The sequence below is a fragment of the Pelmatolapia mariae genome, linkage group LG9, assembly GCF_036321145.2.
Source record: "Pelmatolapia mariae isolate MD_Pm_ZW linkage group LG9, Pm_UMD_F_2, whole genome shotgun sequence".
In the NCBI taxonomy this organism is placed as follows: domain Eukaryota; kingdom Metazoa; phylum Chordata; class Actinopteri; order Cichliformes; family Cichlidae; genus Pelmatolapia; species Pelmatolapia mariae.
In genome coordinates this window covers 32,030,354-32,058,104 of record NC_086235.1, presented here as the reverse complement: position 1 = coordinate 32,058,104, position 27,751 = coordinate 32,030,354, and the positions used below count along the sequence as shown (strand labels likewise).

At 39.9% G+C, this 27,751-nt stretch overlaps 1 protein-coding gene across 7 annotated transcripts in view; it reads left to right on the top strand.

Moving 5' to 3' along the window:
* Nucleotides 1-27,751, top strand: part of slc12a7b (solute carrier family 12 member 7b) — an 84,726-nt gene that overhangs the window by 42,684 nt on the left and 14,291 nt on the right. For 6 of the 7 annotated variants that reach the window (XM_063484204.1, XM_063484202.1, XM_063484200.1 and 3 more), the window contains exons 2-12: nucleotides 17,780-17,871; nucleotides 18,900-19,031; nucleotides 20,134-20,280; nucleotides 22,673-22,727; nucleotides 22,868-22,998; nucleotides 23,701-23,942; nucleotides 24,023-24,234; nucleotides 25,704-25,871; nucleotides 26,010-26,108; nucleotides 26,405-26,462; nucleotides 27,516-27,690. In XM_063484204.1, coding sequence (XP_063340274.1) covers nucleotides 17,780-17,871; nucleotides 18,900-19,031; nucleotides 20,134-20,280; nucleotides 22,673-22,727; nucleotides 22,868-22,998; nucleotides 23,701-23,942; nucleotides 24,023-24,234; nucleotides 25,704-25,871; nucleotides 26,010-26,108; nucleotides 26,405-26,462; nucleotides 27,516-27,690 — 1,511 coding nt within the window. Of the gene's footprint in view, nucleotides 1-10,332; nucleotides 10,613-17,779; nucleotides 17,872-18,899; nucleotides 19,032-20,133; nucleotides 20,281-22,672; nucleotides 22,728-22,867; nucleotides 22,999-23,700; nucleotides 23,943-24,022; nucleotides 24,235-25,703; nucleotides 25,872-26,009; nucleotides 26,109-26,404; nucleotides 26,463-27,515; nucleotides 27,691-27,751 lie in introns of those variants that run through there. The other variant, XM_063484205.1, reaches the window with a different exon arrangement.

The window sequence follows — 27,751 nt, the reverse complement described above, 5'->3', positions numbered from 1 at the left end:
TCCCCCTTTAAGCACTTTACCAAACTCACATTCAACCTAACATATAAGCACGTTCTCACAATATGTCAACACTAATTTATAAACCTCTTAATCAAATTTGCACCTCTGAACTGTCTACTTCTCCTTGAAGGCCTCAATCACACACACACAGCAAGCTCCTCTGTCATCACTCACATTAGCTCTCCAACTAATTTTCATACTCAGTCACAAGATAAATACGTGTTTAAACCTTATCACATTATTCAATTATTTTCATTTTCTTTCTATACTAATCACTTGTTTTTATCAATCAGTGCAACAGCGCTCCTAAGTCACCCTTCTTAAACTACTTTAATCACTTCTCTTTTGTTTTTGTTTTTTTTTTTTGTTTTGTTTTGTTTTTTCCATAACTCACTCCCTTGTCATACAGCTTCGTTTCAGTTATTCCACAACTCTATTTTATCCAAGTGTGTTTTAAGTGTATTTTCTTCAACATTCACACTAGTTTAACAGTCATAAAATTAGCAAGCTCATTTAATTACATATGTTTGTGTTCTTAGCCAGGTTTTAATCACTATCTATGCATTACTCTTCACGAGCTTATCTCTGTAAGGTTAGTGCATTTTCTGTTTGTATGTGTGATTTTTATAAATGTTTATTCGTGATCTTTGTGATCTCGTAAATGTTTCTTTTGCAGTGTTTCAGACTCCTTTTGACAGGGTGTGTTTTCTCTCTCTGGCTCATCACTGGTCATTGTTAGTGGCATTTCCCCTTCGCCTGTACCCAGCAGCTTTACCCATTGAAGTCCCGTCTCCTCCAGTGACTCCAAGGTCACTCCGGGACTTAGGTACAAGCAATCGTGACTGCGCCTTGCCTTAGGTTGTCCCAGGGTTTCGAGGTGGGATCTTACCCGTCATGGGCTGTCCAGCCTTCCATGCTCGCCTGATACGGGGGCCAACTGGGCAAGGGTGTTATCAGGTCTGGGGGACACACTGGTTCTGGAAATTAAAGGAGTGTAAACTGCTTTCTTTATTTCATGTGTGTATTAAGCTTTCCAACAATAATTTCACATGTAACAGTTTGTGTACGTGCGTTTTCACTTCCTTAATGTAATTGTTAGTTCATGCATTTATTTCTCTCGGTCTGTCTCTTTTCTAAAACCTGTAATTAATATAATTTTATGACTTTATTACTTTTCTTAAAACATGCATTCGCTTAATCTTCTTAGAATTTAAGGTCTGTCTATTTCTCTGGGTGCTCCCCTCACATCATCAATCACTCACACACCTTCCTCTCACACACACAGCAGCACAGTATTTCCTGTTTCTACAGCTTCTGCAGAGACTTTTTTTTTTTTTTTTTTAATTTCACAGTCTACAAATAATCAGTAATTCTACTAAATCTTTATTTAAAAGCAATATGCCTTCATTTCACTCACACACATTTTAATAGCGCTCTTTCACATATCAGGACAACTAACACTTCTCCACACACATCACCATTCTTTAGGTCAGTTTTGTAGCATCAGTCACACAATCATTTCTTGAGTGGGTGTACTAAGTGCATATACTTATGTGTTTTCAATCAGCGTCGGTGGGATTTAGATTTCTATCCTGCCTACAGTATAATTCCAGGGCCCGAAATATAACAATACTACTACATGCAAAATGTAATAATGCTTCTTCTGATCGCCTTATTACTGAAGTTACTAAAAAGCCGTAATAAGTATCTGAAACCACAGCGTGACATCGACAGGTTACGTCATAAACATCTCCTGTCCATGTATATTCAACTACACAATACCCTGAATCCAACATGTGTATTTACACAAACTGTTATAAAATGTTAGTCAAAAAACACGGTGTCAGTACAAAGAGTCAATAAAACACAAGTCCTATTGCTTTCAACAAGTATTACGTCGTTCAAGGACGTGTTAAAGCAAAACCCATACTCCAATTCTACATGTATCATAAAGTAGTCATCGTATCTAACAACCGTAGTGCCAACAAAGTAGAAATAAAAGCAATTCTTCCCTTAAAACACCAATTCAAGTCGTCCTTAACCCAGGCTCTGCAGTCAGTCATTAGCCACTCATTAGTAAACAGGAAATGTGACTCCAAATAAGTCAGAGGCATCTCATTTACATAGACACAGACACACAGAGTGTAAAAATAACCAGCTTGCTGCGATGCCCTTGGCAGACAGACAATATATACAAACCGAAAATTGCAGTAAAAACATCACACACAGACGTCTTATACAAGGCCTTAGAAGTGCGTACCCTACACAATTTAGACAAATTTTAAATTAACCCTCCAAGGGACAAACTCCAAGTTTTTGATAATCAATGACAGTATCAGGTCCAACCTGTATCTGTTCTAATTGCTAAGGTTCCTAAGTCAATTTAAAAGCGTCCAACGCCCAAGGTCCAACCTTTGCTACCCAAAAAAGCGCAAGTACCGTTCCAAACGGTAAAGTGGTCCAACCACTAGCTATTTTGGAGGTTCCCAAGTTCTCCACGATCGCTAATCGGACTATCCCTTCCAAAGGAAAATCCCAAGCGTCCCCAGGAAATTTGGAGCGTCACCTCCGAGAAATGCGCTTCTTAGAACATCCCACAGTTCCGTTCTACATAAATTTAATTATATTTTTAAAGACATCCTATGAAACCACCAAACCGACTTTACTGATGTCCAAGCCCAGCTTTATATTCAATTCTGACTGTATTACCATACACAGTTTCCAAATTACCTATATTCTAAATTCAGTAGTCCAACTACTGTAACTTATCCTTTTCCTATTTCCGTTACTTTTTACTTATTCATATTCAGTAGTCCAACTACTTAAATCCTTGTAGCAGTCCAACTGCTTTTCCTTTAATCAGTACTGTCACTTAACCTTACATTATCATTACTTCAACTTCAATTCTCATGAGATTTTCACCAAAATCAAAACAGACCTTTACCAGTAATTTCAGTGAGTAGACTTTCAATTTTGTAATCGTCAATCTGGCACAGTTTGGAAATAATTCAACAGGTAGTGCCTTACCTTTAGATAAGCCGGCTTATGTCAACTCACTTCGACCACTGACTCCTGTCTGCCTGTTTGAGCACCTTGGACCCTCTCGGTCTCAATCTCCAACTCTCTCCCTCTCTCAACCCTCGGCCAATGCACCAAATGTTACGGGTTCGAAATTGAGGACGAGAGTAAAACAATGATGGTCCAGAAGAGGTCGGTCAAACAATTGATTTTAATGAATGCACGCAGCGTGGAGAGGTGCAAACTGCAAAACATCAGTTGTACATCTCTGCCCAAAATACACTCTAGATTGCTTTTATCCCATCAGGGTATTGTAACGCCCCCTCTTGCGTTTACAGTCACATAATTTGCATGTACAGAACATTCATGTATTTTAAGAGATAACTGCAGACACAGAAGTTCCCCATCCATCCAAATATGGTGAAGATCTCAGGCCTTTGAGGTCCCCATGGACTTGACATCCTTTCGTCACCTGTAACTAAGCAAACTCAAATACCACAAGAAGCTGAATACATTCAGGCCTTTGCTCAGCTACTATTTTACTGTAACCATATACTCAGGCTCTGAGTTATGATATATATATATTAACTCAATCATTTTAAAGTAGTTATAACTGCACCTGTAATAAACATGTTAATATTTGATTATGATAACCCCTGTAATACTAATTATAACATAATGCCAGCAGCTTCAATAAACACTTTGATGAAATGATAATTAATGTAATGTTAAGGATGATGGTTAAATACAGTTCAGCAGTGACCTAATTTCTTTAAATATTACACTTCCCACTGTTGCCACATGCTTGCTGATTGTTGGAGTTTTCTCTCTGTTATTGTAGGGTCTTTACCTTACAGTATAAAGCATCTTGAGGCGACTGTTGCAGTAAGTTTGTGCTATATAAAGTGAATTGAACCGAAAAGTGACAATTCACTTCCGGTACGTTCTGCTTCTTTTCATCAAAAATGACAGTGTTAAGAGCAGAGTTATTTCAGGCTCTGCTCTAAACACTATTGTTGAGCACTGACTCGATATGTTCCTGTTTCCCCTAAAAACTTTGAGTTACGTGACTTTGAGGTATGTTTCCCCAGTTGTTCTTGTTTGCATGACCTGCATGAAACAACACGGTAAGAGGACACCGGTGTGACGTAAGAAGCTCGATGTGTAGTCTGTCTTCTGTAAATTGTAGTTTAAACATGGCAGACAACCAGCATGATGTTTTTAAGGAGTCTAGTGTAAGTGCGGTCAGATTGTGAGCACACTGCATTTTACTTTCCCTAAGGCCTTTTCAGTTCTGCTTCACACCTTTCTTTGACCTCATGATATTTTAGGAGGAAAAGTGGTTAGAAAAAAGACAGAGGAGGTGATTTTTCTTTTCTTCTTTCTTCTCTAATGTGGCATGAACACACCTGGTTCTGTTCTCATTTTGGGAACTGTACATTACTATAGTGCAAAGTGTGTGTACAGCTAAACTACACAGTGTTGCTCAACTTTCAGCAGTATGTTTGTCTTAGCCCCATGACTTTGTCCTGATGTTCCCATCAAAACAACCAGTCACTGTTTACACACTGTATGCATTTCCACCCTAAATGTGGATGATGAAAAAAAAATCGTAAAAACAAATCTCTTGACAATAGAAACGCTTATGATTGTTTTCTTGGAAATATCTCCACCTTAAAGGCGGTTTGGGAATACTTTCTGGAGCATCCATAGACTATCACTCACGAGCAGCTATTTAATATAAACAACTTTACCCTCAAATTCCTCTTTAATTCCTGGATACAGTCTTTTTTTTTGTTAGAGTGGACTTTGTGTTGTGTGCTGAACTCTGTGGTGTGATATTGTAATGGGCGTGTGATGAATTAGAGAAAAAATGTATAGAAAAATGGAAGAATTGACATTTATAGATGAAAATGTAAAAACTATATAAAGTTTACTGATTTTTGTCCAAATGTGTGGAAGTGAGGGAAACAATAGCATGTTTTCTGTGCATATACTAAAAACAATGTTGAGATTATCAAACATAGCGACTTAAAAGAATCCATTTGGGCCATATATATATATATATGAAGAAAAATATCCTACATAAAACACACATGCAACGTTATGACCAGAGGATCACATTGTCTGTAACAGGAGAGCTTCCATAGCTCTTTTGGGTGTATGAAAGAGTGAACCACTAATATATGTTCATTCTTTTATGTATGTTGAGCACTCGAGGCAAATGGAAAATTTCATTCTGCTGATTGATTATCCAGACAGTCCTACTCTCTGACTACTGCCCTCCATTTCCGTCTCAGATATCTTGTCCTCACCAGTTCTCTACTCTAAATGTGGCACCTCAGATAAGTCCTTAACTAATAAGCATGCACAATTTAAATGCCTATTTTCTCCTCTATCTACTGTTGCTATCAGCTGTAGTAGCTTTTCTTTGCATAAGCCTGGGTAGGGGAACTCCAGGCCACAAGGGCCAGTGTCCTCCAGTTTTTAGATATCACCCTGGATCAATACACCTGATTCAAACGATTAGTTCATTACCAGGCCTCTGGAGAACTTCAAGATATGTTGAGGACGTAATTTAGCCATATAAATCAGCTGTGTTGAATCAAGGACACATCTAAAACCTTCAGGACACCGGCCCTTGAGGCCTGGAGTTCCCCACCCCTGGCATAAGCACTTAGCCTTCACAAACATGGTGCATTTTAGAGAATGGAATCACCAGACACCCTACAATAGGATATTATCACAGTACTTAACTCATAATAAATTATGTCCTCAAAGTTGAACTTAATCAGTATCTGTTTTATCCAGAAAGATAAAGCTATCTCACTTCAGTTATGTCAGTTATGAGATTGTCAAGCACACCAATACTGTCACTAAAGCCTGTCATCAATGTTGCCATAAGACAGAGTCAGTCTCCTGTCAGGTTGGGTTTGAATAGGGTCAGGTTGGCAATTGCATGCAATCCGTTTCTGATAATACAGCAATTAACTGTAAGAAAAGCACATATCTGTTGTTGTCTACATAAACAGTTTTGTAGGAATATAACCAGAGTACAGCCAGTTGAGTTGTGCTCATTAACAATGCAGACAGAGTGTATCTGTCTGCATTTATAACATTTATTTGCAAATCTTTAATGTCTTTGAGAGCGACTGCAGTCGGTGCAAGTCGGACTGCAACTGTTTGCAGAACGGTTGCACCAATTTTTTTTCAGCTTGTTTTCAAATAGGAGGGAGATGATTTAATGTAAGTTTATTCAGCTACTGTGACCTCTACTGTTCATATTCCCATAGTATTTTAATTTATTTAATGAAATAAATAAACACCCTTAATGAATTCCTCCAGCTACTTATCAGTGTGTCATGTTTACAACCGTTACACTGCTCTTACAGTGACATCCAACCAAAAAGTCAACTTTACATGATGTTTAAATCCAGTATTTACCGACTTTTTTGGGTTTATTTTTCCAACCAATCTTGTGAGCTGTGTTACGCTTTAGCACATTTTTACTGGCAAACCATTTTTCATGTGCTTACATTCTGCAGATTATGGGTGTGCACCACTGTGACTTTCGTGTTCCTAGCACAAACAGACCAATAAACATGAAATGAATGCTTTGGTAAAGGTCTGGTTAGAGTCCAGCCACATTTGAACAGCTCCCAGAGTGCTCCCGCTTGGGCGTGTGGGTTTCTCACAATAACTATTAAGTAATTTTGGGTCACTGCTATTGATTTGACATTGTTTCCATTATCAAATGCGTTAGGCAGCCTCAAACTGCCTGCTTTTCTGTTACTATCAGCGTGGAGTAAATCTCTGCTGATTTTACAAGGACTAATTGTTTCATTACTAACTGTTTACCAGATACATGGTGGAAACAAATCAAGAATTATTTGAAGTGGCAAATTGAAGTCATAAAAGTGGGCTTCCATTTTTTATTTAAAATATTGCAAAGCCTAAAACCATTTGGTAACCACATAAAAGATGTGTGTGTGTTTGTGTTAGACATTATGTGAAAGGTGCCTATTTGTTTACTTTTAAAGATACAGTTTCTCTGTGTTGATGATGTAGCATCACCTTCCTTGCAAGTAATGGATGCTCACCAAACAAATTTTGACATAATACATAAAATATCCTTTCATATTAACAGCCTTTTGTTGTAATATCAGTTTAAATATCTACCATTATCCCCCATATTGAACATCCTCATATTCTAGGAACCAGATGCTGGCAGTAGAACAACCATTTAATATTCTTGTAAATCACCTTGGTTACATTTAAAGCAGCCTTAGGAGCATATTAGAGAGGTTTTTGTGGCTCTAGATGAAATCCCAGAATGTGTCTTACCAATTGCATTTACAGTTTCTCATGTAGAAAGGCAGCATGTACACATCCACCTGCAAGCACATACAGTACCGTTTGCTTCATATTGTGAGACAGTGACACCATCTGGAGAAGAGTGGACTTGAATCATTTGTACCTTTCATCAGGACAGGATGGTTGGCACGGACTATGTGACTGACTGCGACTATGATGTGACAATTTACATGTAGTAGCATCTGATTTTTCTAACTGCTGTATTTAATCACCACAAAGTCAGTGTCTGTAAGCTATGTGTGAAATACAGTGTGCATGTAAACCAGCCAACACGTGAACAGTTATCTATTCCAGTAACTGTTTGAAGTGACAGGTTTTGTCTAAGTGCTTCTAATGCTAAAACAGAATACCTGTATTTGGGGAATATGTGATTGAAACATCTTTTTAAGCTTGCCTATTATGGTTAGTGTTGACTTTTAAGTCTACTGTTTATTCCAACTGTTTTTATCCATAGTGTGATTTTTGTTATTTAATGGCTTCTAAGGTGTCCTTCAGTGTTTTGAAAAGTGACTAAAAAAAGGTATTACTACTACATACTGGGGAGAGTATTAACAGAACTTAAAAATAAAAACAAATAACCAACATGGACAAGATTACGTCAGCCCTCCTACAGTAGTTTGATTTTGATTTTGTTCTTGTCTATAAAAGAACAATAGTTATGGAATATTTTGCAGATCAAGGATGAAAACAAATGCTTGGCTTTTAGAAACATGCAGCCACACGGTCGAAGTCTTTAGCGTTAAGGAGTGCCCTCACAGAAGGGTTTGCACATCATTTGTGTAGCTGTTGGTTGGTTACTAGTTGATGTTCCCAGCTCTGTTTGCCTTTGTAACCCTGTGAAGTATTTAACACCCTGTCATTTGTCAACAGGATCGTCTGCTGTCATTGGTTGTTGCTTGACAGTTGAGAATAGTTTAATTCGGGATCTGCTGACTTCACATCACAGACGGTCATTTAGGCTTTTTTAGCTTAAAGCTTAAAGTTTACCTGACAGGTTTAGAGGCTTAGAATATCATTAAATATAACACGGAGACACTTAACACACACACACACACACACACACACACACACACACACACACACACACACACACACACACACACAAAAAGTAACAGCATCCATCTGATATCAAACCAAGTGGAGCTTGATACGACCAAATCCTTCTTACTGTGTGGTTTGATAGCCTCTCTTTAAGCTCTGCTTTGCCAGTTTAATGATGCTGACAGCAGATGTTCAGTTTTGTCTGCTGAAAGATGACTGAACTCTGCTTGTAACAGCGAGGAGGTCTACGTGTTTTTTTCTGTCCTTTTAAGTTGTTATTCACAAACTGCTCCTTAAACTGGTGTACTGTAGTTGTCCCTGGCTGATGACTCTACATTGATCCTCTGCAGGTAATCTGACCAGCAGTTAACGTATACGAGGCTGGCAAGCAACACTGATCTGATTCTTACTGATTCAGCTGAATGTGGCTAGACAGCACAAGTAGACCTTCACTTTGTCTGCTGACTTTAAAGCCATATCTTCCTCAACTCTGGGGCCTCAACTGACTTCTGTTTTATAAAAAGTTCAGGATTAGCCTAATCTGGTTAAGTGATTAGTGCCCATTTCACATGCTCTTGTACAAAGAGATTAATGGGCAGCCAGTACAAAGGAAGACAGCAGGGTTCTAGGTTGACCGGGCTTCAAGGTAATAGCCGGGGCAGAGCTGTTTCTGCCATTGTCTGTCCGGTTTGTGGGGCTGTAGCACACCTTTGACTCTTTCCAGCTGATGTCTAGCTTAACCTGATCTTAGATTAAGTATGCATGACACTAAAGCGTGGTGCTTTGAAAGCACTCACCTCTGGCAGGCCAGTGTTAAAAAAGAGATATTTATATATGTATGTATATATATTACATATATTCATTGATACATGATCATTTTCAGATAATTTTTCTTTCTGAAAAACTGAACAAGTTATTTGCTAATTCAGAAATTAAATACAGGGGGAATAAAAATTTTAATGGCATCTGTTTTTATGGTAAAGAATTTCTAAGTGTGTATGTGTGTGTGTGTTACGTCATAGTCTAGGGGTACAGGAGCGCAACATAAGGGTTAAAAGGAAGGTGACCCTGCCCCGGTCCCCAAAGCCATACCCAGAAGCCAATTTACAGATTAAGGTGATTTTATTGCTACATGTTTAGACATCTTTGTGAGGACAGAAAATTATATACCTGTGGGGAACAACAGACACTTATGGGGACAAAGTGCCTGTCCCCACGAGTTCGAAGGTATTTTTGAGGTTCAAAATATGGTTTTAGTGTCAGGGTTACAATTAGGTTATGGTTATATTTAGACTAAGGGTTAGGGTTAGGTATGAACCTTTCCATGGTTAGGGTAAGTGGCTAGGGAAAGCATTACATCAATTAGATGTCCTGAATAAGATATGAAAATGTGTGTCTCACACTGTGCTGATCAATGCAATGTCTGTGACACCCTGGAGGTCAGGCAGGAGGTCAGACCTGTACCTGTAGTTTAAATCGGTAAACACGAATCGATTCAGAACGATGTACTGCACAGCTCTCATTTCAGAGGGCATGTGGTAACTCTGCTCTGTCAGCACCACAAATGTGCTTTTTATTAAAGGGAAAAGGATTTTTGTATCTTTCCTCTTTGCTGTGTGTGTGCGAGAGAGGGAGGCTGAGAGCACACAACTCCTCCAGCTCCACTCACCTAAACCAATCTCTCTGTTTTACTCCAGACTGTAAGCTTCTGTATGCTCTGCTTGCTTTCTTTGCTCCTCCCCATTTTGTGTGTGTGTTCATACATGCACACACTTTGATCAGTAGCTTAGCAAGGTTGAGTGAGAGAACTTGGGTGTGTGTGTGTGCGCGCGCGCGCATGAGTGCACACTTGGACATGTGTGCTTGCCGGTCTGTCAGCGGGAGGGTGAGGGTGCTTTGTGATGCATGGCTGATGTCGCTGACATCGTCGTCGTCACAGGCCACTTTTCACACACACAAGCACCCACACACTGTCACAGAAATAGCTGATCCTCACGTTATCCACACAGCTCCGGGCAGCATTCCTGACTTCAGCACCTCACTGGCAATATCTTTCTACTTTGAGCCCTGTACTACTGGAGTTTCACAGGGACCACTGCTAGGAACCCAGCCCCCTTCCCGCCCTTCTTTTTAGCCCCGCTCCTCAGGATGGAGCACAGGGGAGGGTCTCGACAGAAGGGTAAGTTTATCTTCACTCCTTCTTAAAAGCCGTTTTCTACCTCCACGATCGCTGCACTGATAAATTGTGATTATATTGTGAACAATTGGTTCAGTGTGTAACGTGCATATATATCTTCAGAGGTATAAATTTGGGTTCAGCAGAGGTCGTAGTGTCTCGCTTTCTCTGTATTCGGTGTGAATTTAAGTGATCGAAATGCTTTACTCCTTTATTGTTGTAAAGTGTGGGAATCGATGGGTGGAGCATGGCACAAACTTTCCCAAGCAGAGTTTAGAAATTTGCCCTAAAAATAAATGCACTGACATCCAGCAAAGGGCAAAGTGCATAAAAATATAAGTTCCTTCTTTTTTCTGCTCTTTCCTAATCTTGGGGTCAGTAATGGAATCTTTTTTATGCATTAACCACAGGCTAAAAAATAGATTTTTGACTTGTAATTTTTGAATATCTGATATTCTCTCTCGGTATTGATTTTTTTTAAATCTCTGTCTTTTTTTCTTTTTTCTGCCCACCATGGTACATTGAGCCACGGGCTAACACCGACAGTGTTAGGCAGCTTACAGCGTCATCACAGCGGACGGCTTAGTGGTTATAAATAGGATGCATGGTCATTTATTACCACAGTGAATAGAGAGGCTGAGCCCAGCCATTAGCACATCCTCAGTGTACCTGCACATATAGTAAGTAAGGAGTAAGTAGCAGTGTGCTGATGGAGCCTAACTTAAACCGTGGCTTCTGAACAGAGGGGAGCTGAAAGACGACTGACTGTTTGAGAGAAACATCGAGCTGCCTCTAACCATCTTCAACTGTGCAGAGCACGGTGGCACAATCAGGGAATCCCACTCTGTTATGTCACAACGCTGACTGTGATGTAAAACAATGAGTTTGGAATTGCAGATGTTGGGGGCAGTCTAGCATGTAACCATCTGGACTCTGTTTATCCTGCTCTTAACTTCCTGTGTCCTGCAGCTTTCATGAGTATCATCCAAAAAGTAATGGTGGCCACAAGGTTTGCTCTTGCATGCGTAGGTGTGTGCCACTTCAAATCAATTTATGAGCTCTAATGCACTCAAATGTATTTCTCACTAAGTGTTACTGTCTTAAATACAATTTTATCTGGCTGCTGAAACACAAAACAAAGCCAAACATAATTTTTTCCTGAGCTGATTCAAATTTTTCTTGGCAGTTTGTGTGTGTTGTTAGCAAACTTTAGCTCATGCCAAAGGTTTCTGTCCACCTTGAAAGCATTGGAGATAAGGGGCATGATGGTTTTTGCTACTTAGGCGGTTAATTTAACCTTTCTATATTTCCATATAGTTAGCCCCAATTATATATGCCCTTCAGCAATGTCGCATTTGTTGAGGTCACGTAATGCGCTATAGCACCAGCAGTCTGTCCTCGGCACCTGCAAAAGTGGATCATGTACACAAACACACACAGCTTTAACCATCAAACCCACCTGCATTCATTCATCACACATTACACAAGAGGCTTCTGCCTGCTCGTTCCTTATGTTTTTTTTATTGCTCAAATCCCAATCTTTCTTTCTTACATTTTTGCCATCAGTGTATGAGGGAAAACTGCACTAACCATCACAAATAATTCTGCTACTTAAAGCTCACTTTTTAAAATGTGCTGCTCAATACTGCAATACTGCAAATGTTCAATTTGCAGTATTTGTAGCTTTAGTGTCTCGCTGTAACATGAGCTAATGCAGGGTTAGGGACACGTTCTTGTACCTGGTTGCTTTTACTTAGTCTGTACCAGCTCTGATTGAACATGCGGCTCTTTAACTGCGAGGTGGTCCGCTCCATTCACCGGGACGTACCTTACATGTTCTGTCTGCTGTATCTGCTTTTTTTTTGGTGTCTTGTAGTATGTTTGGTTCAGACACTGCCTGTTTGGATGAAAACAGCTGCTTGTTCTGGATGGAAATGAGGGGGGATTAATGAGTGTGTGAGAGTAAACATTACAGAAGATTTGGAAATGATGACCTGTGTGATGAAAGCAGGGTTACACAGTGAAAAGATCAGGCAGGAGCAGTTTTTAGGCTGTGGTTGGCAGGAGACTCTTGCTTTCTTTGCTGTGATGATTTAAATGTAGTGAAGGTTGGGCACTGATGTTGGTTTTGTTTGGTTTAATCCTCTAATGCTGGGCGAGATGAATGTGTGTTTAGGGGCTACTATGGTTACATAAATGGATAATCATAAGAGGAGCATCCAGACGAGGAATATCAGCTGAGCATAACCGCGTGTGTCCTTTGTTTGACATGCTATAACCTTTGCTGTGACACTTCACTGTAAACTGCTGATCTGGTTATTCATGTGTCCACATTCCTTTTTTTTTTAAACATGTAGCACTGGCTGGCTTTTTCCTCACAGGTGCATATTTGCAAACATTTACATCCTTTGCTCCTTTTGAACTAGATTGCAGTGCACCATCAGCAATCTTGAGCTGACCTGAGAACAGATGATGTAAGGACTTTGCGTCAGCAAAGCAGGATGGGTAATAATGTAAATAATGCTGCCATCTTGGTGGAATGATTACCCAAACAAAGGGGTAGTTTGGGGCAAGGCAGGTTTATTTATAAAGCTCATTTGAAACGCTACAGTCATCATGATGCTTTAGTTTCAAGCAAAAATAAAGAGGAAAGAACCAGAACAAGACTTTTGTTTATTTGTTTCTTTATGATATGGTTGTTGATATAATTCAGACAAAATTTAGGACTAGACTGCAATCAAATGGGATCTGACCATATTTAAACAAAAACATAAGATCACTGAAAGCAGGGTGAATTAGTCCAAGGTAGATGCCAACTTCTGCGATGTGAACAGAGGCCAACATCTGTTCACACCACGGCTGTATGTGAATCTCGACCATGTGCCTGTGGACCCCTCCATGCAAGCACACTCACACACATACAGTGACATTTGAGCTAAACCATTCCAGATTATACTTAAGACAGAGGGACATGTGCAGATAATCTTCATCTTCTGTTGAATCCCCCGTACTTGTCCCTGTGATCCCCCCCTCCCTCCACTAAATAATCCACTGCAGCAATTGCAGTATGGGGGGATTGTGGCACCTGGCACTTTTTCTTCGTTTAGGATGTTGAAGTGCATCTTAAGGTCGCCGGAGGATTCGATCACCTCAGGGTGAGACAAATTTGTCGCCCCACACAGACTAGTTGAGATATTTTTAGAACAAAGGAGCATGAGATTGCAGATTTAATTAACAGACGACATCAGTATTCATGTCGGACACAACAATGTGATCCAGATAAAGAAGCAAAGAAAAATGGATGCACAAATGAACAAAAGTTTCTAATAATGCAGAAAGTCTCTCTCTGGTTTCTGTTGGCTTGTAGTAAAGAAGGGGTAAAGCCCCTTGATAGTTTTTATGTATATTGTTTTTATTAAATAACCTTAAAGACATCACTTCACACGCTGCAGATAACATCGTTCGGAAAACTACAACCATGCAGTTAAACTGATAAATCAACTCACCGTCTTTATTGTGTATTCGAACATTCATAGCTATTTTACACTTTTCAGATCACAAAAAATCCTGAACATTCTTGACGTTGAAAGTACTTCATAAAACAATCTTGGGTTGATACCTGCATATTAGAGAAATTAGATGCCTTTGAAAAGTCCATGAGGGTGTCTTAAGTGCAGCGTGGGATTGTATTACCAAAGATTCCGCCTTCACTTGAGGACAGGTGAACGGTTCTCTTCACTTCCTGACTGACGTCTTAACCACATTACATATGGACTTAAAACAGAAACCTCACCTGATTTGGAAACATTGCCAGTTTTAGCCTGCTGCCTGGTCTCAAAGAGGATTTAGCCAGAGTCATTTAAGACAATGATTACCGGTGGCGTGTAGCAGTGAATAGAATAGCTAAGTGATGACTGGCTAAGGCTGACTCACTTTTACCTGCTTCTTGCTTCATGCTTTGCCTTAAGTTCATTCCACAATGGGCATACTTTGTGAAATATTGTGTCCCTCCCTGATGTTCTCTACGTGCTGTCCCACATAGAACGCTCTTTTACAGAGTGTCACAGTACAAGGACGTAATGACTTTCTCTGTGATTACCAACGGGCTAAGCCACTCCACAAGCCTCTTATTCCCCCAGCAGCTGGATCAAGCAGCAAAAGTTACTCGTGAAATCCCCTCTGCAGTAGGCAGCTCCACTGATGAATGGAAGAGGCCCAGCACTGACTGGTTGTGAACAATCTATCAATCTAAACAGGTGGAGAGAAGCAGTGCACTCATTTTTGGGCCAGTGTTTAAACTTCAGCTCTTTTGCTCTGGATAGGCTCATCACAGACAGTTGTGTTATTTTTAAGTAGAATAGATTCATTTTATACTGTGGAGCTTCAAACAGCAACTTTATTTACACATATTTACATTTGAATCCACTCAGTATTATTGCTGACCTTTGCATGTTTCAGTTGAAAATGCCAAATAACAGCAGATCTTCTGCTTTCCTGCATAATTTAATAACATCAATTCATCTTTTACCTCTGTATCAAAAAATAAGCAGTCTAATCTTCTTTTTTAAAAGTGATCAATTTGTGACCCTTTAACTTCTTTGAAGTTAAAACTAATGAGCTGGAGTGCTTAAAAAGACTCCATTTGTCACTTGCATAGTCTTCGCCCAGATAGAATTGACCTCAGTTTATGTGTGCATGCATGAAAGCAGCATTTGAAGTGGTGTGGCTTTTTGTGAAAAACATAGTTTGCTGCATTTGTTGTGTCGGGATATAAAGGAGTTGTCCACTTAATTTTTCTGTTTTCTGTCGTGGGTTTGTTCTGCGTGGGTGCGTCGGTATGAACTCTACACACGCCACCTCTGTTTATTTGAAGCTCATATTTATTGCTTCATTTTTTTGCCTCATTGGACTTTATTTATAGCATTTTATTGGTCATAAACACACAACCTATTTTTGACTGTTTTAGTCTCTGCACAGCAGGCTTCAACTGCTTAAATGTCTGTTCACTCCTCCTCACTTTAATATTTCTGACACTATAATGTAATTACCTGCAAATTAAACTAATGGAATTGCACACACACACACTCACACAATCCCTCTCTCTGAGATGATCTTTATTTATCACATTTATCTGGATTTCACACACCGTCACACCCTGCGCTCTAAGGTGTCCGTTCATTCAAAAACATTGGTTCCGTGCGTTGCTGTGTAGTTTGTCGGCCCAAGCAGCAAAGACGTGGTTCTCAGCTTGGTGCTAGAATGTCCCTTCTGAAGACGGCTGGGTCGCTGTGGGTAATACAGAACAACTACAAGATTCATCATGTGGTTGACAAAGTAGACACAGAGGAAAGACGGCGTGTTTCAAAAACCTCTGCTGCAGACCATAAAATAACCAGTGTTACTAATCTTGATGAGGAAAAACATGGGGACCAATACTTGTGTTGTATTTTCAGTGAGAAAATATACAACACAACTCTTGGTTGCACTGTTATGTATTTTTAAGAATACGAAATATGTTTTGTGTGATCTGTAGTAATGTCTTTGATATTAGTCTTTCCATCTATATTCTCACTTTCCTTTGCTAACTTGCACATATAGAGTAAGACTTCATTTCTAGTTTAGGTATAAATTATTTATGGATATCTCATCACCATGATGTGGGTTATTAAAAATGCAATGATGTGAGAGTCAGATGCATGATGCCAAAGTGGGTTTAGTGTATGTCCAAAAAAGAAATAAAACTGATTACATCAGGTAACAATTGTTAGCAGGAGCCACTGAATATAACAAATAATGTATTAATTTTAGATGGAATCATGTCCACCTGTTGGATTTTTTTTTCCCAGTAGGATGAAAATACAAACCTTGACTTTATTAGTGCAAAAAAAAAAAAAACCCCATCAATGTATTTTCACGTAAACAAGCAGCTGCTTTTATGTGCATTAAAGTTACATAAAAATGTAACAGTGCAAATGCAAATTCCTTGCTGGCAGTTTAACCAAAAGGCATTTCCAGAGGAAACTGGCCGATATATCCTCAGCATAACCATGTATAATATCCACAAAACTTAAAAAGAGGTTATACACACACAATACGGTAATATTATGTTGAAGCACAGTATGTATCACTCCGCGAGGCTCCTGCCTACGATAGCCGTAATGCTCCGACAATCCATCAAGCGGTGCGGGTTCGTAGCTTAGCAAAGTCGTACTAAAACATTTAACAGATTTTCCAGCGCCGTGTACCACATAAAATCGTTTCGAGGTCAGTAAACACAACCAGAATTCATACATAAGGCACACGGGATTATAAGGTGCACTGTCGATTTTCAGAAAAATCAAAGGATCAATTTTAAGTGTGTCGTATTTTCCAAAAAACACTGTAATAACGACGGCCCGCTAGCATGCGCTACCAAAAATAGTGCTTTGTTGTGTATCTGATGGACGAAAGCTAAACCAGTTCCACACCACTGAAGTTGCAGCATTTTTACAAACCAATTCTGGTTCATCTGTTTCATTCAACGATCCGCTTTCGCCCTTCTCATTCTCCGTCGCCGCCATGCTTTTTCCGCCATGTGCGTATGAAAACAAAGGCACTGCGCATGCGCGTTTTACCCATATTCTATCGCGACATTTCATTTTCTTATTGTTGCCCAACATTATACCGGTATTACCGTGAACGGTATGATATGGCCCAGCCCTACTTGGCATAAGTACTTGTCCAAGGTAATTTATCATATTTTTTCAGAGATAACACCATCTACAATGGCTTTACTAGTGGAGAATAGTTTCATTGTCTTCTTAAAAGATCTTTCTGGCTTTTCCCATTTAATGTTTTTCTGCTACCAGCGTGGTGACATGACATTTGTGGCAGTCCCCTTTATTTTGAATTCACTGAGTCAACCAAACTGTCAGGAAGTTCTTGGATATAAGAAGAGGAACGCCTTACAAATGGAAATATGTGATAATGATTTGCATAAGCAACCAGCTGAAGTTTTCTTTACTTCCACCGAACATTGTCAAGATGAAGATCCATGAACAGCATTATTATGTACTGTGGTTCTTACAGCGATTGTTTTCCAGTCACTGGTTATATTGGGTTTTGGTTACATGATGTGTTAATCCTCCTCTGCACTTCACATAACGAGAAAACTGTGCTGTGTTTCCACAGGTGATGGAGTCCCAAAGGAAAACAGTCCTTTTATCAACAACACAGACGACAAAGGCAGCAGCTACGATGGCACCAACATGGCACTTTTTGAGGTAACTGCCCAACATCATCATGTGGATGTCGCTATCATACACAAGCCAAGGAGTGTGTTCCACTGCACAAGGAAATGTGACTGTGCTTAGGCTGGGAAGGAGAAAGCCCAAACTCCACAGTAAAAACTATAAATTCACCAGAACCCTGCCTGAACCTTATCTGCAGTCTAAGTTGGAGCTAGTCTATGAAGTTCAAACCATTCATTAATGCCAAGTATGCTGGAACAACAGTCTAAGTTGTGGTGAACTAAATAAATAGAAACTCACAGAGGTAAAAGCACCAATTTACCCTTAGCTCAACAATGTGTCAGTCAAGAAGTTTATTTGCCATAAAAACCGGTACATTCCTTTAACTTCATTCAGCTGAACCTTTGCCTGCTGCTTGCCTCTGCCATCTGGCAGACCTTGTTGCTCTGTGGTCACTGGCGCTTGTATAGAATCAATAAGACAGCCGCGGCTTTTGGTTCTGAAGTTGATCCAGGAATGCTTTTCAAAGATGCTTTGAATGGATGAAAATACGAAATTTTGCACAGTTTGTTTTGCAAATGGAAGACTTCAATGACAAAAGGCCAAATTAAACTTTAAAGTTTTTCCTTGATGTGATATATATGAACATATAATTCCTGCAAGCCAAAAGTTCAAGCATCAGGCTGCTCTGAAACATACTTTCTGTTTCTACTCTTGGCTCTGTATGAAGTTAATGAGAGCAGATTTCCTGAATATGCTTCTCAGGTACACGGCTCTGTCTGTGAGCATGAAAGCCCCACAGCCTATTCTTTTCTTTTAGTATTCAGCCAGTCAAAAGTAGATGGCTTAAAATGAAAACAGTAGATGCACTGACTGCACCAAAGCCCAGTATAAGATCTAAAGGAATGATTTTGAAAAACAATTCATACAAGGCTGCTAGTAAAGTTCAGCTATAACAGTTTTGAGCCTGAAATGAGCATAAAAGCTCATGTAATTTTGAAAAGGTCATTTGTACAAGACTGCTGCTGTTTAGCTGTTAAAGATGAGTTTCTTTATTGCAGGAGGAAATGGACAGCAACCCCATGGTGTCATCCTTCCTCAGTAAACTCGCAAACTACACCAATCTCTCACAGGGTGCACAAGAGCACGAGGAGGCTGATGACGATGAGGGGCCAAAGAAGAAGGCTGTTAAGGTAAAGAAGCACACACTGCAGTGGAGCTTTTAGTTTGTGTTTGCATAAATTACATACATGGTAATGTACAGTTGCATATTAACAGTTGTTCTTTTAAATCTGCTGAACTGTCATTACATAATCAGGTCTTTGACCGATGAAGCCACCGCTGTTTGTTTTTGTTCTCTAACCTTCTCTGTGCTTTTCCATCTTTAATACATCTCTTAAAACTTTTTTGTTCCTCAGAAAAAAATGTTATTATTATTAATAAATATATGCGTGTGTGCATTACTGCTTAGAGGAAGTCTGTTTAGTCATTGAGACATTGAGTCAACATTTTGTTTTGTGAAACAGCTACAGTGAAAAACAGATTTTGCCACCTAAAGAAGAAGAAGAGGCGGGGTCAAGCTCATTTCAAAGATGAAATTCTGACAAACACCCTCACCAGTCCAGCACAAGCCTTTCCTTCAGCCTCTCCTTCGATGCTTTTGTTTTGTCATTCTTTGAAAAGAGTAGTTTCCACAATGCTGCCATGCTTTTGTAACCACAGCCTGGGTCACATCCCAGTTGCCCCATCTTGTCCCCATGTGTAGAAATGGGCCTTGAGCACCTCCCACTGGCTTTTAGGAGCATCTTACTAAAGAAAGAAGTGGATGCCATTCTTGCACCTCTTTGTCTGAAACAGTGGGACGAGTATCTTACATTTGGAGTTAGATGGTGGGTAGGCGGTCCTTTGACCTGTCGTTCTCCCTGCGGTCTTTCTGCTTGTTGTTGTGAAAATACCGTTCCTTGCAAGGAATAAGATGGAAGTCAGTTGGTTGTACTTTTGGGGTAGTGGTTTTGACTTATACAATGTTTAACAATGTGTACTTTCATTTATACTCTGTCTTTATTTCCCTCTTTGCTTCTGCTTCTTTGTTTCTGGCGATGTTTTTTAATTGTTTTATTTATGGCTGTAAGGGTTTCAGCAGTTTTCAGTTTGCACAGCAGTTTTCACTTCCTTCCTCTGTTGTCATATCCTTAATCACTCCTTCCATCAAACACAAATATTTTTAATGTTTTCTCATCTTCTGCTTTGTCGCTTCTCTCCCAAATCCTCCCCCTGCCCTTCCTGCTTCTACAGAGCCCTCAGATGGGGACGTTCATGGGTGTCTACCTCCCATGCCTCCAGAATATTCTGGGGGTCATCCTGTTTCTGCGCCTTACGTGGATTGTTGGCACTGCCGGCATCTTGGAGTCCTTGGCTATTGTCGGCTTATGCTGCTCATGTGTGAGTACTTCATCATCACAGTCTATGTGTTTGTTTCTGAGTCTCTCTCTTTTTGCTTTTTCCCCCTAAAATATGGCCAGACATTGATGCTTGTCTCAAGGCCTAAAGAGTTTGTAAATTAGAAGAAGAAGATTATAAAAATGCAAGTTTTAAACAGCCACAGCTGCGTGGCTGATGCGATCTGTGACGATCCAAAGTAGAAAACAACTGTGGAAACTTTAGGCTCACATGGATTAGTTACACATATGTTCAATACGCTGACCTTATTATTTGAAATTAGGCCATGTTACCATGATCATTGTGCTAAACATACTCTAGGTCCATGTTGCGTTACAGTAAAGGAAGTATGACTCGTTATGTGCATAGTAAACGTTGATGGGTGTTTTGTGTTCCCTTCTACATCTCATACCAAACCTTTGTCCTTGAAGTTACTTCCTGATTATTTTTTATGATGGAAACCATTTCAATGTATTGATTAATGATAGAATAAGAGGAACTGGAAGGATCTATGAATATTATTTGTTCTTTATCAAGGGCTTTAGCTTTTAACTCATTAGAACAGGATTATGTAAGAGTGTGTGCATGTGTGTGTGCACGGCTGAGTGTTTTTGTTGATTTTGGGTCCAGAAGCTGCTTCGGTTTTTAGTGGTACACAGTCACAGTGGTTGACAGCCATAATGAATGGCCAGCAAGATGACTTAGTGGCCACTGATCCCTCCTATATTTAGCCACTGTGACTCTCCATTTCTCCTGCTCGTCCAGCTTCTAATGGTACCTGGCTTGACGTGTAATCCGTCCATCTGCAAACTGTCAGAAACATGGCGCCGTCCACACCCACACAGTAGCTATATTCGCCAATCACATGGCAGGCAATGGATTATTTCAGCTTAATCAGGCAAAGTAGAAAGGAGAAAAACCCCAGACCCTAAATGCTTTTTGTCTCATAATTAAATCTTCTAATGGCATACCATCGTCTGTTTGAAGAGTAACACTGCCTAAACAAAGAATCAACCGTGAAGTGCATTTCCATTAATAAACCCATTCTTATCAAAATTTTACATTTTTAATATCCACAGATTATCAAATTTGAATCATGTTATTAATGATCTTATTAGGTGCTTTGTATTAGATATTTTGGACCCTGCAATTCATAATATTATACTGGGAACCCCAACAGTGAGATCACCCACTGTGAGTAAGCAATTGGCAACATCGGGAAGGGAAAAACTCCTGCTCTCTCTTTTTAGTCCCTGTCAGCATTTTGGATCAACTGAAGGCTTTTCCCACCTGTGCGGCCCTACTTGCTTTATATGTGCAAGTAGGGCCGCACATGATTTTGGCTTCCCACAGTTAAATAAACACGATTAGTTAAAATCCAACTCACACACCTGATAATCAAAGCTTCTGTTTGCTAAGCACAGCCAGCAACAGAGAGTTGGATTAGAAAGATGTCCATGTGAAGTTCAAGTATGAGATAAATAAGAATAAAGAATAAAACGCTCCTTTTAGATGACAACACATATGTTCAGTTAAAACTGTGATACCTCAAAGAGCTCAATGTTCAGCTGTAGTTGAGAGTATTTTATAAATCCAAGTACGGCTGCTGATAAATTCCCGACATGTGGCAGGTAGCTTTAGAGTTACAAATTGGTCCATGTGACGCAGGAACAGTGGGAATGATGTCATCAGTAAACAAATGCCTTCCAGTTCTGTACTTCGAGTTCTCACATCATTCGTTGTCAAGTCCAACTTTGTGTATAGCTTCTTAGTGCTTCAGTGGAAGCAGGAGGTAAAACTGTCAGCTAATTGGCTTTACTCCAGCCTGTCTGACACCTTAAACAGGACGCCAACAAAGAGCACAGGGTGTATTTTGGTCATGCCCTTGCCCTTTCTCTGCACCTCCTCTTGCTTTCCTCTCTTTCATTTGCCTGCTTTTGTGTCACCTTCACGCTGTCCTCCTTCAGTCTTTACTTCACCCTTTTAAGTTTTAACTCTATTTTCTTTTTTTCTTTGTGCGTCTTATCTGCCCTTCTCTCCGCTCTGTCCTTTCTGTCATCCGGAAGGTCTGTTAGGTAACAGGCTGATGTAAATATCCTCTTCCACAATGACTGATTTCATGGAAAAGCTTGTATCTGTTACCAATCCAAAAGATTTAGAGCATAAGCCCATAAGAAGTATTTTAACGGCCTCAATATTAATTTAATCCACAGAGGGTCCCATTATTTGGAAAATCTACAAAATTCAGGGAAATAAAGAACTAGAGGGTGGGCAAGGACGATGTTTTGTTTTGGGGGGGTTTTACATGATACCATTGCACCATCTTTGTAAGGTCTTCAACATGAAGTGTTTTAATTCAGTTCAGCTTTTGTTCATTAATCTCGTCTCTCCACAGACCATGCTGACAGCCATATCCATGAGTGCAATTGCTACTAATGGTGTTGTTCCAGGTAGGATCCTTTTTCTTGGGGTTATTTGAATAACAGTACACACTTGTCTTTTTCAGGCCTATGGGTTGTATAGCAGTTTATAGCTGAAATGATGACTTAAAAGATATTAATATCCTTCTCTCTCATTCCCTTTTTTCCAGCTGGAGGCTCGTACTACATGATTTCCAGGTCTTTGGGTCCAGAGTTTGGTGGAGCTGTGGGTCTCTGTTTTTACCTGGGGACCACCTTTGCTGGCTCCATGTACATCCTGGGTACCATTGAGATTCTACTGGTAAGTAGATTATTTTAGATTTGCAGGTGGTAGATCGAGTGATCCCAATGTCCATCAGCTTAAGGATTCTCTGATACCTTCTAGAAATCCAGTTGGCCATCTCATATAGGGTGCACCTTTAAAGCTGCTTCAGCCAGCAGCAGCACATTTGCTGCTCCGTCTCCATGCCAGCTTCTGCTTGTGATGTGATCATTTATGCATACTCTGTTCTGCTGTCTTTTATCTTGTCTTCCTTCTCTCACCCCAACCGGTCACGGCAGATGGCCGCCCCTCCCTGAGCCTGGCTCTGTCTGAGGTTTCTTCCTGTTAAAAGGGAGTTTTTCTTTCCCACTGTCGCCAAAATGCTTGCTCATAAGGGGTCATATGATTGTTGGGTTTTTTTCTCTACCTTACAATACAAAGCGCCTATAGGCAACTGCTGTTGTGATTTGGTGCTGTATAAATAAAACTGAATTGAATTGAATTGCTGTGGTCTTGCTGCTGCTTTCCCCATTTTATGACCTTGAAAGCAGAACGCAGTTGAGCCATAACCACAGACATAGAAATGTCATTGGTCCTGACTGAAATTTATTTAACACCCGAACTGCCACAATATAAAAGTTTTCTTCACATCTTATTAGTGCAATGAAACGAGAAGTCGTTTAATGTGACACTTTGTATTTCTTCCTGCATTGTCTTTGTCTCCATTCATTGCCCATCCAGACCTACATGGTGCCTAAAGCAGCCATCTTTGTGGCAGACAAGAAGGAGGACGAATTGGATGCCCTGCTGAACAACATGCGTGTTTATGGCACTTGTTGCCTAGCACTAATGGCAGTAGTCGTGTTCGTTGGGGTCAAATATGTCAACAAGCTGGCACTGGTCTTCCTGGCTTGTGTTATTCTCTCCATCCTGGCCATCTATGCGGGAGTCATCAAGACCATCTTTGATCCACCATACTTTCCGTGAGTCAATGCTAACATTTATTAAGATTTATTTCAGTTTAATTAGTGCTTCATGTTAAAATTTCTCTTCCTTCACACAGTGTCTGCATGTTGGGGAATCGTACCCTAAAGAACCACCAGTTTGACAAGTGTAATAAGACTGAGGTTATAGACAACATGACGGTCACTACCCAGCTGTGGAACCTCTTCTGCGATGGATCTCAGCTCAATGCCACATGCAACGAGTATTTTGTCAGCAACAATTTGACCGAGTTGCAGGGCATCCCTGGACTGATCAGCGGAGTCATTTCAGGTTGGAGCACACCGTTTTTGTTTTTTTGTTTTTCTCTGGAGCCGTGTGCACATGTGGAAGAATTTTTTTAAAAGTTACCAAGATATGTGTATACTTGTTTGAATCATACAGATTTTAATAGCTGTTCACTTATCCTCATCGATCAGGCACACTGAACACTTGCTACAAACTATAAATGAAAATGATTGAAGAATGCTTAATCTCAGCAGGAATGTACACGGTCAGTAGTTTTTTGAATACATTGCAAATTCGGAGCATACCTCATGTTATGTAACTGCTGGCAGGGACACACTGCTTTTCCTCCCAACATCCAGTTCAGATGGATTCTTGTCATATTTCTTGTGAAGCAACTGGGACAAGCCTGTGCAGGTGCTGAGTGATTCCATGCACGACTGTTTTACTGTCTCCTTAAAAACAGACAGTTATTTTACTGACCTCTCATCCTTTCATCATTTCTGTGAAATATATTAAATTTTTTCTTGATTAATGACTCATTTATGCTTTGGTGCTGGTACTTATAGCACTTTTCTACTCTAATTGAACATTCAACGTGTTTTTAAATAAAGAATTTAACTTTGCCACCCTCACTATCTAACCGCACTAATTAATACTATTTCATTAAACGATTTATCAGTTTCATCGGTGTACCAATGAAACCATTGTATTGTCTATTAATATTTAGATTCCCTTCACCCTGCACTAATGAATGTAACGGATGTTGTAAACAAGCTACGTGGAAAGTCAGAAATCTAAAAAGGTTCGCTTTGTCCAGTACTATTTTGAGCTAGAAAAGGAACAATTATATATTTGAGTAAAGTGACATATATGCACATTAGTATTGGCATGTAGACATGCTGAGGCTAGCACTGCTAACGTTAGCCACACTAACGTTAGCAGTGCTTTATTTAAATTAACTTAATTGCCTAAATTGAAATTTTCATTTCATGCACACCTTGCCTTCTATCACAAATTTTTGTTGGAGGACTAACTGCTGATTAGTTGTTTGAATAGTGATCTAGTGCCAAGAATAGCCACACATTTCTACAAGCAGTCTGCACATCTTCACTCATGCTGTCCCAATTTTATCAGCAACACTAAATACCTGCCACATAATTGACTCATTTCTCTGTTTAGTACTTGCTGCAATATGTTGCACAGTTCACTGAGCTCAAACAAATGTTCCACCTGTAGAGACTGCCCTCTGGTTGCATTTGTGTGCAGTACACTACAATCTAATTTTTCCAAGCACTAATGCAATTTAAACAGATAAATAAAGTCACTTTATCTGCTTCATATTGGTGGATTTCTCAGGGTAGCAGGCAAAGGATTTTCCCACAACTTGAAAACACACACTCCTCACTCGCTGCTCATCATCTCTTCTCGTTAACTTGTGTACTGGGAGTACACGTGCTTCACAACACATTATGCTGTTTGCAGTATGAATTAGTATATTTCTGTCTCTCTTGTAGAAAATATGTGGTCAACATACGGCCCTCTGGGTATGTTGGTGGAAAAGAGCAACTTGCCATCGGTTGAGGGTGGCGACCCAACCCAGGACATCTACATGCCCTATGTAGTCAACGACATCACCACCTTCTTCACACTGCTGGTCGGCATCTACTTTCCCTCTGTCACCGGTAAGCCGGCGCCACAAGCAACAGACTCATTCTTTGTACACGTGCATGACCGTTTTTAACATCCGTTATGGCTGAGAGAGAGCGGAGTCTCTGAAGATGACCTGTTTGATTTTCGACTGTGACCCTCTCACCTCTCAGGTATCATGGCTGGTTCAAACCGCTCAGGTGACTTGAGAGATGCCCAGAAGTCCATTCCCATTGGGACCATCCTCGCTATCACTACCACTTCCATCATCTGTATCCTTCAACCTCGCACTGTTACCAGATATGATAACAAGTCACACAGAACACTGATAAATAAAAAAAATCTTATTACACCTCTGATCCAGAAAAGTGAAAAAGTGATTGGACCACAGTTTATTATTAAACTTGCCAGTGGAAGATTATCTAACAGTCACCAGATTTTTTCATCTTTGAGGAACTTAAATTCAAGAATTAAAGACTAATATTAACCACCAGCCAGGATGTGGTTGATTTCAGTGTGTACGGCTTTGCTGTGAAATCAGTTCGTTCTCCTTAGCTCTGCTTCCCAGATATCACCTCCGTGGTTCTGTTTGGCGCCTGTATTGAAGGAGTTTTGCTTCGAGATAAGTAAGAGCTTAACATATTCAACGTTACTATGGACAGTGTGCTGAATGAATGTGTTTTAATAATGGAAATGGAGAGAAAATATGCCTCAAACATGCACGTCTACTTTATTTATAGCATCCAACACAGTTATACAACAAAGGCCAAAGTGTTTTAGAGACAGGCACATTTAACCAGTTTCAAAATACACAAAAAATTAAAAAGATGTGTTTTGTTAACTAATTATTGTGGAAAATAAAAGTGATCTAGCGATCATTAAAATGTGTTCACAATTTGCAAGTTGAAGATGATTCATCTCATAAATCATGGCCCAAAGCTTTCCCCTATGTAGCTGCCTATATAGGTTAAAACTATTGGTATCTGTAATATTGGCCCTGTATTTACTTGATATCAAAGAATACCAAAATGTCCAGTATTGCACAGTACTAGCTCTATTCAGATGTCAGACGTGTCGAGGCTGGTCTTATTGTTGTGTGCATGACGTCGCTATATGATCAGAATTGTGACATTGCACGTTTCTATCACATAAAGAATTAAATTGATGTTACCATAACAATGTGATTATGGCTCAGCCCTTCTAGCAGCTTCAATAAATGGAAATAAACATTTGTGCGCCTAATCCATAGTTGCAACAGCAACTATGGATCTATGAGTTCTGGTTCTGTTCTGGAGTTTCATTGTATGCAGTTTAGAATATTCTTTATATGTCTTTTAGTGATTTGGTGGATTTTGGTGCCATTTTAGGCCCTGACTCTTGTGATTAGCTTCTCCTTTCAGTGAATTATAGTTCATCGCTGTAACTGTAAATATAACAGATGAAAAAGCTTATGGGTTCTGTTCAAGGAGAAGAAAATCAACATTAAACTGTCATTACATGTTGTTATTATCAGAGTATATGATGTTGAAGTAAGTGTGACACTTGTTACAGGGATCATATTCCTGCTGGTTTAAACAGGAATAAAAACATCACCACACTGTCCTGTCCGTGTTTGTTAAATCTTCCAATATTTGTGAATAACAGCGTTTGTCATCCACATAATTGTTTTTGCGTTGCAGATATGGCGATTCTGTAAAGGGGAACCTTGTTATAGGCACCCTGTCATGGCCCTCTCCCTGGGTTATTGTGATTGGCTCGTTCTTCTCCTGCTGTGGGGCTGGTTTGCAGAGTTTGACCGGTGCCCCTCGCCTGCTGCAGGCTATTGCACGAGATGGCATTGTACCCTTCCTACAGGTTTGACTCAAACAGCAGACACTAATACTTTCAGTTTCTAGTCTTACGTGCATCAACGTTC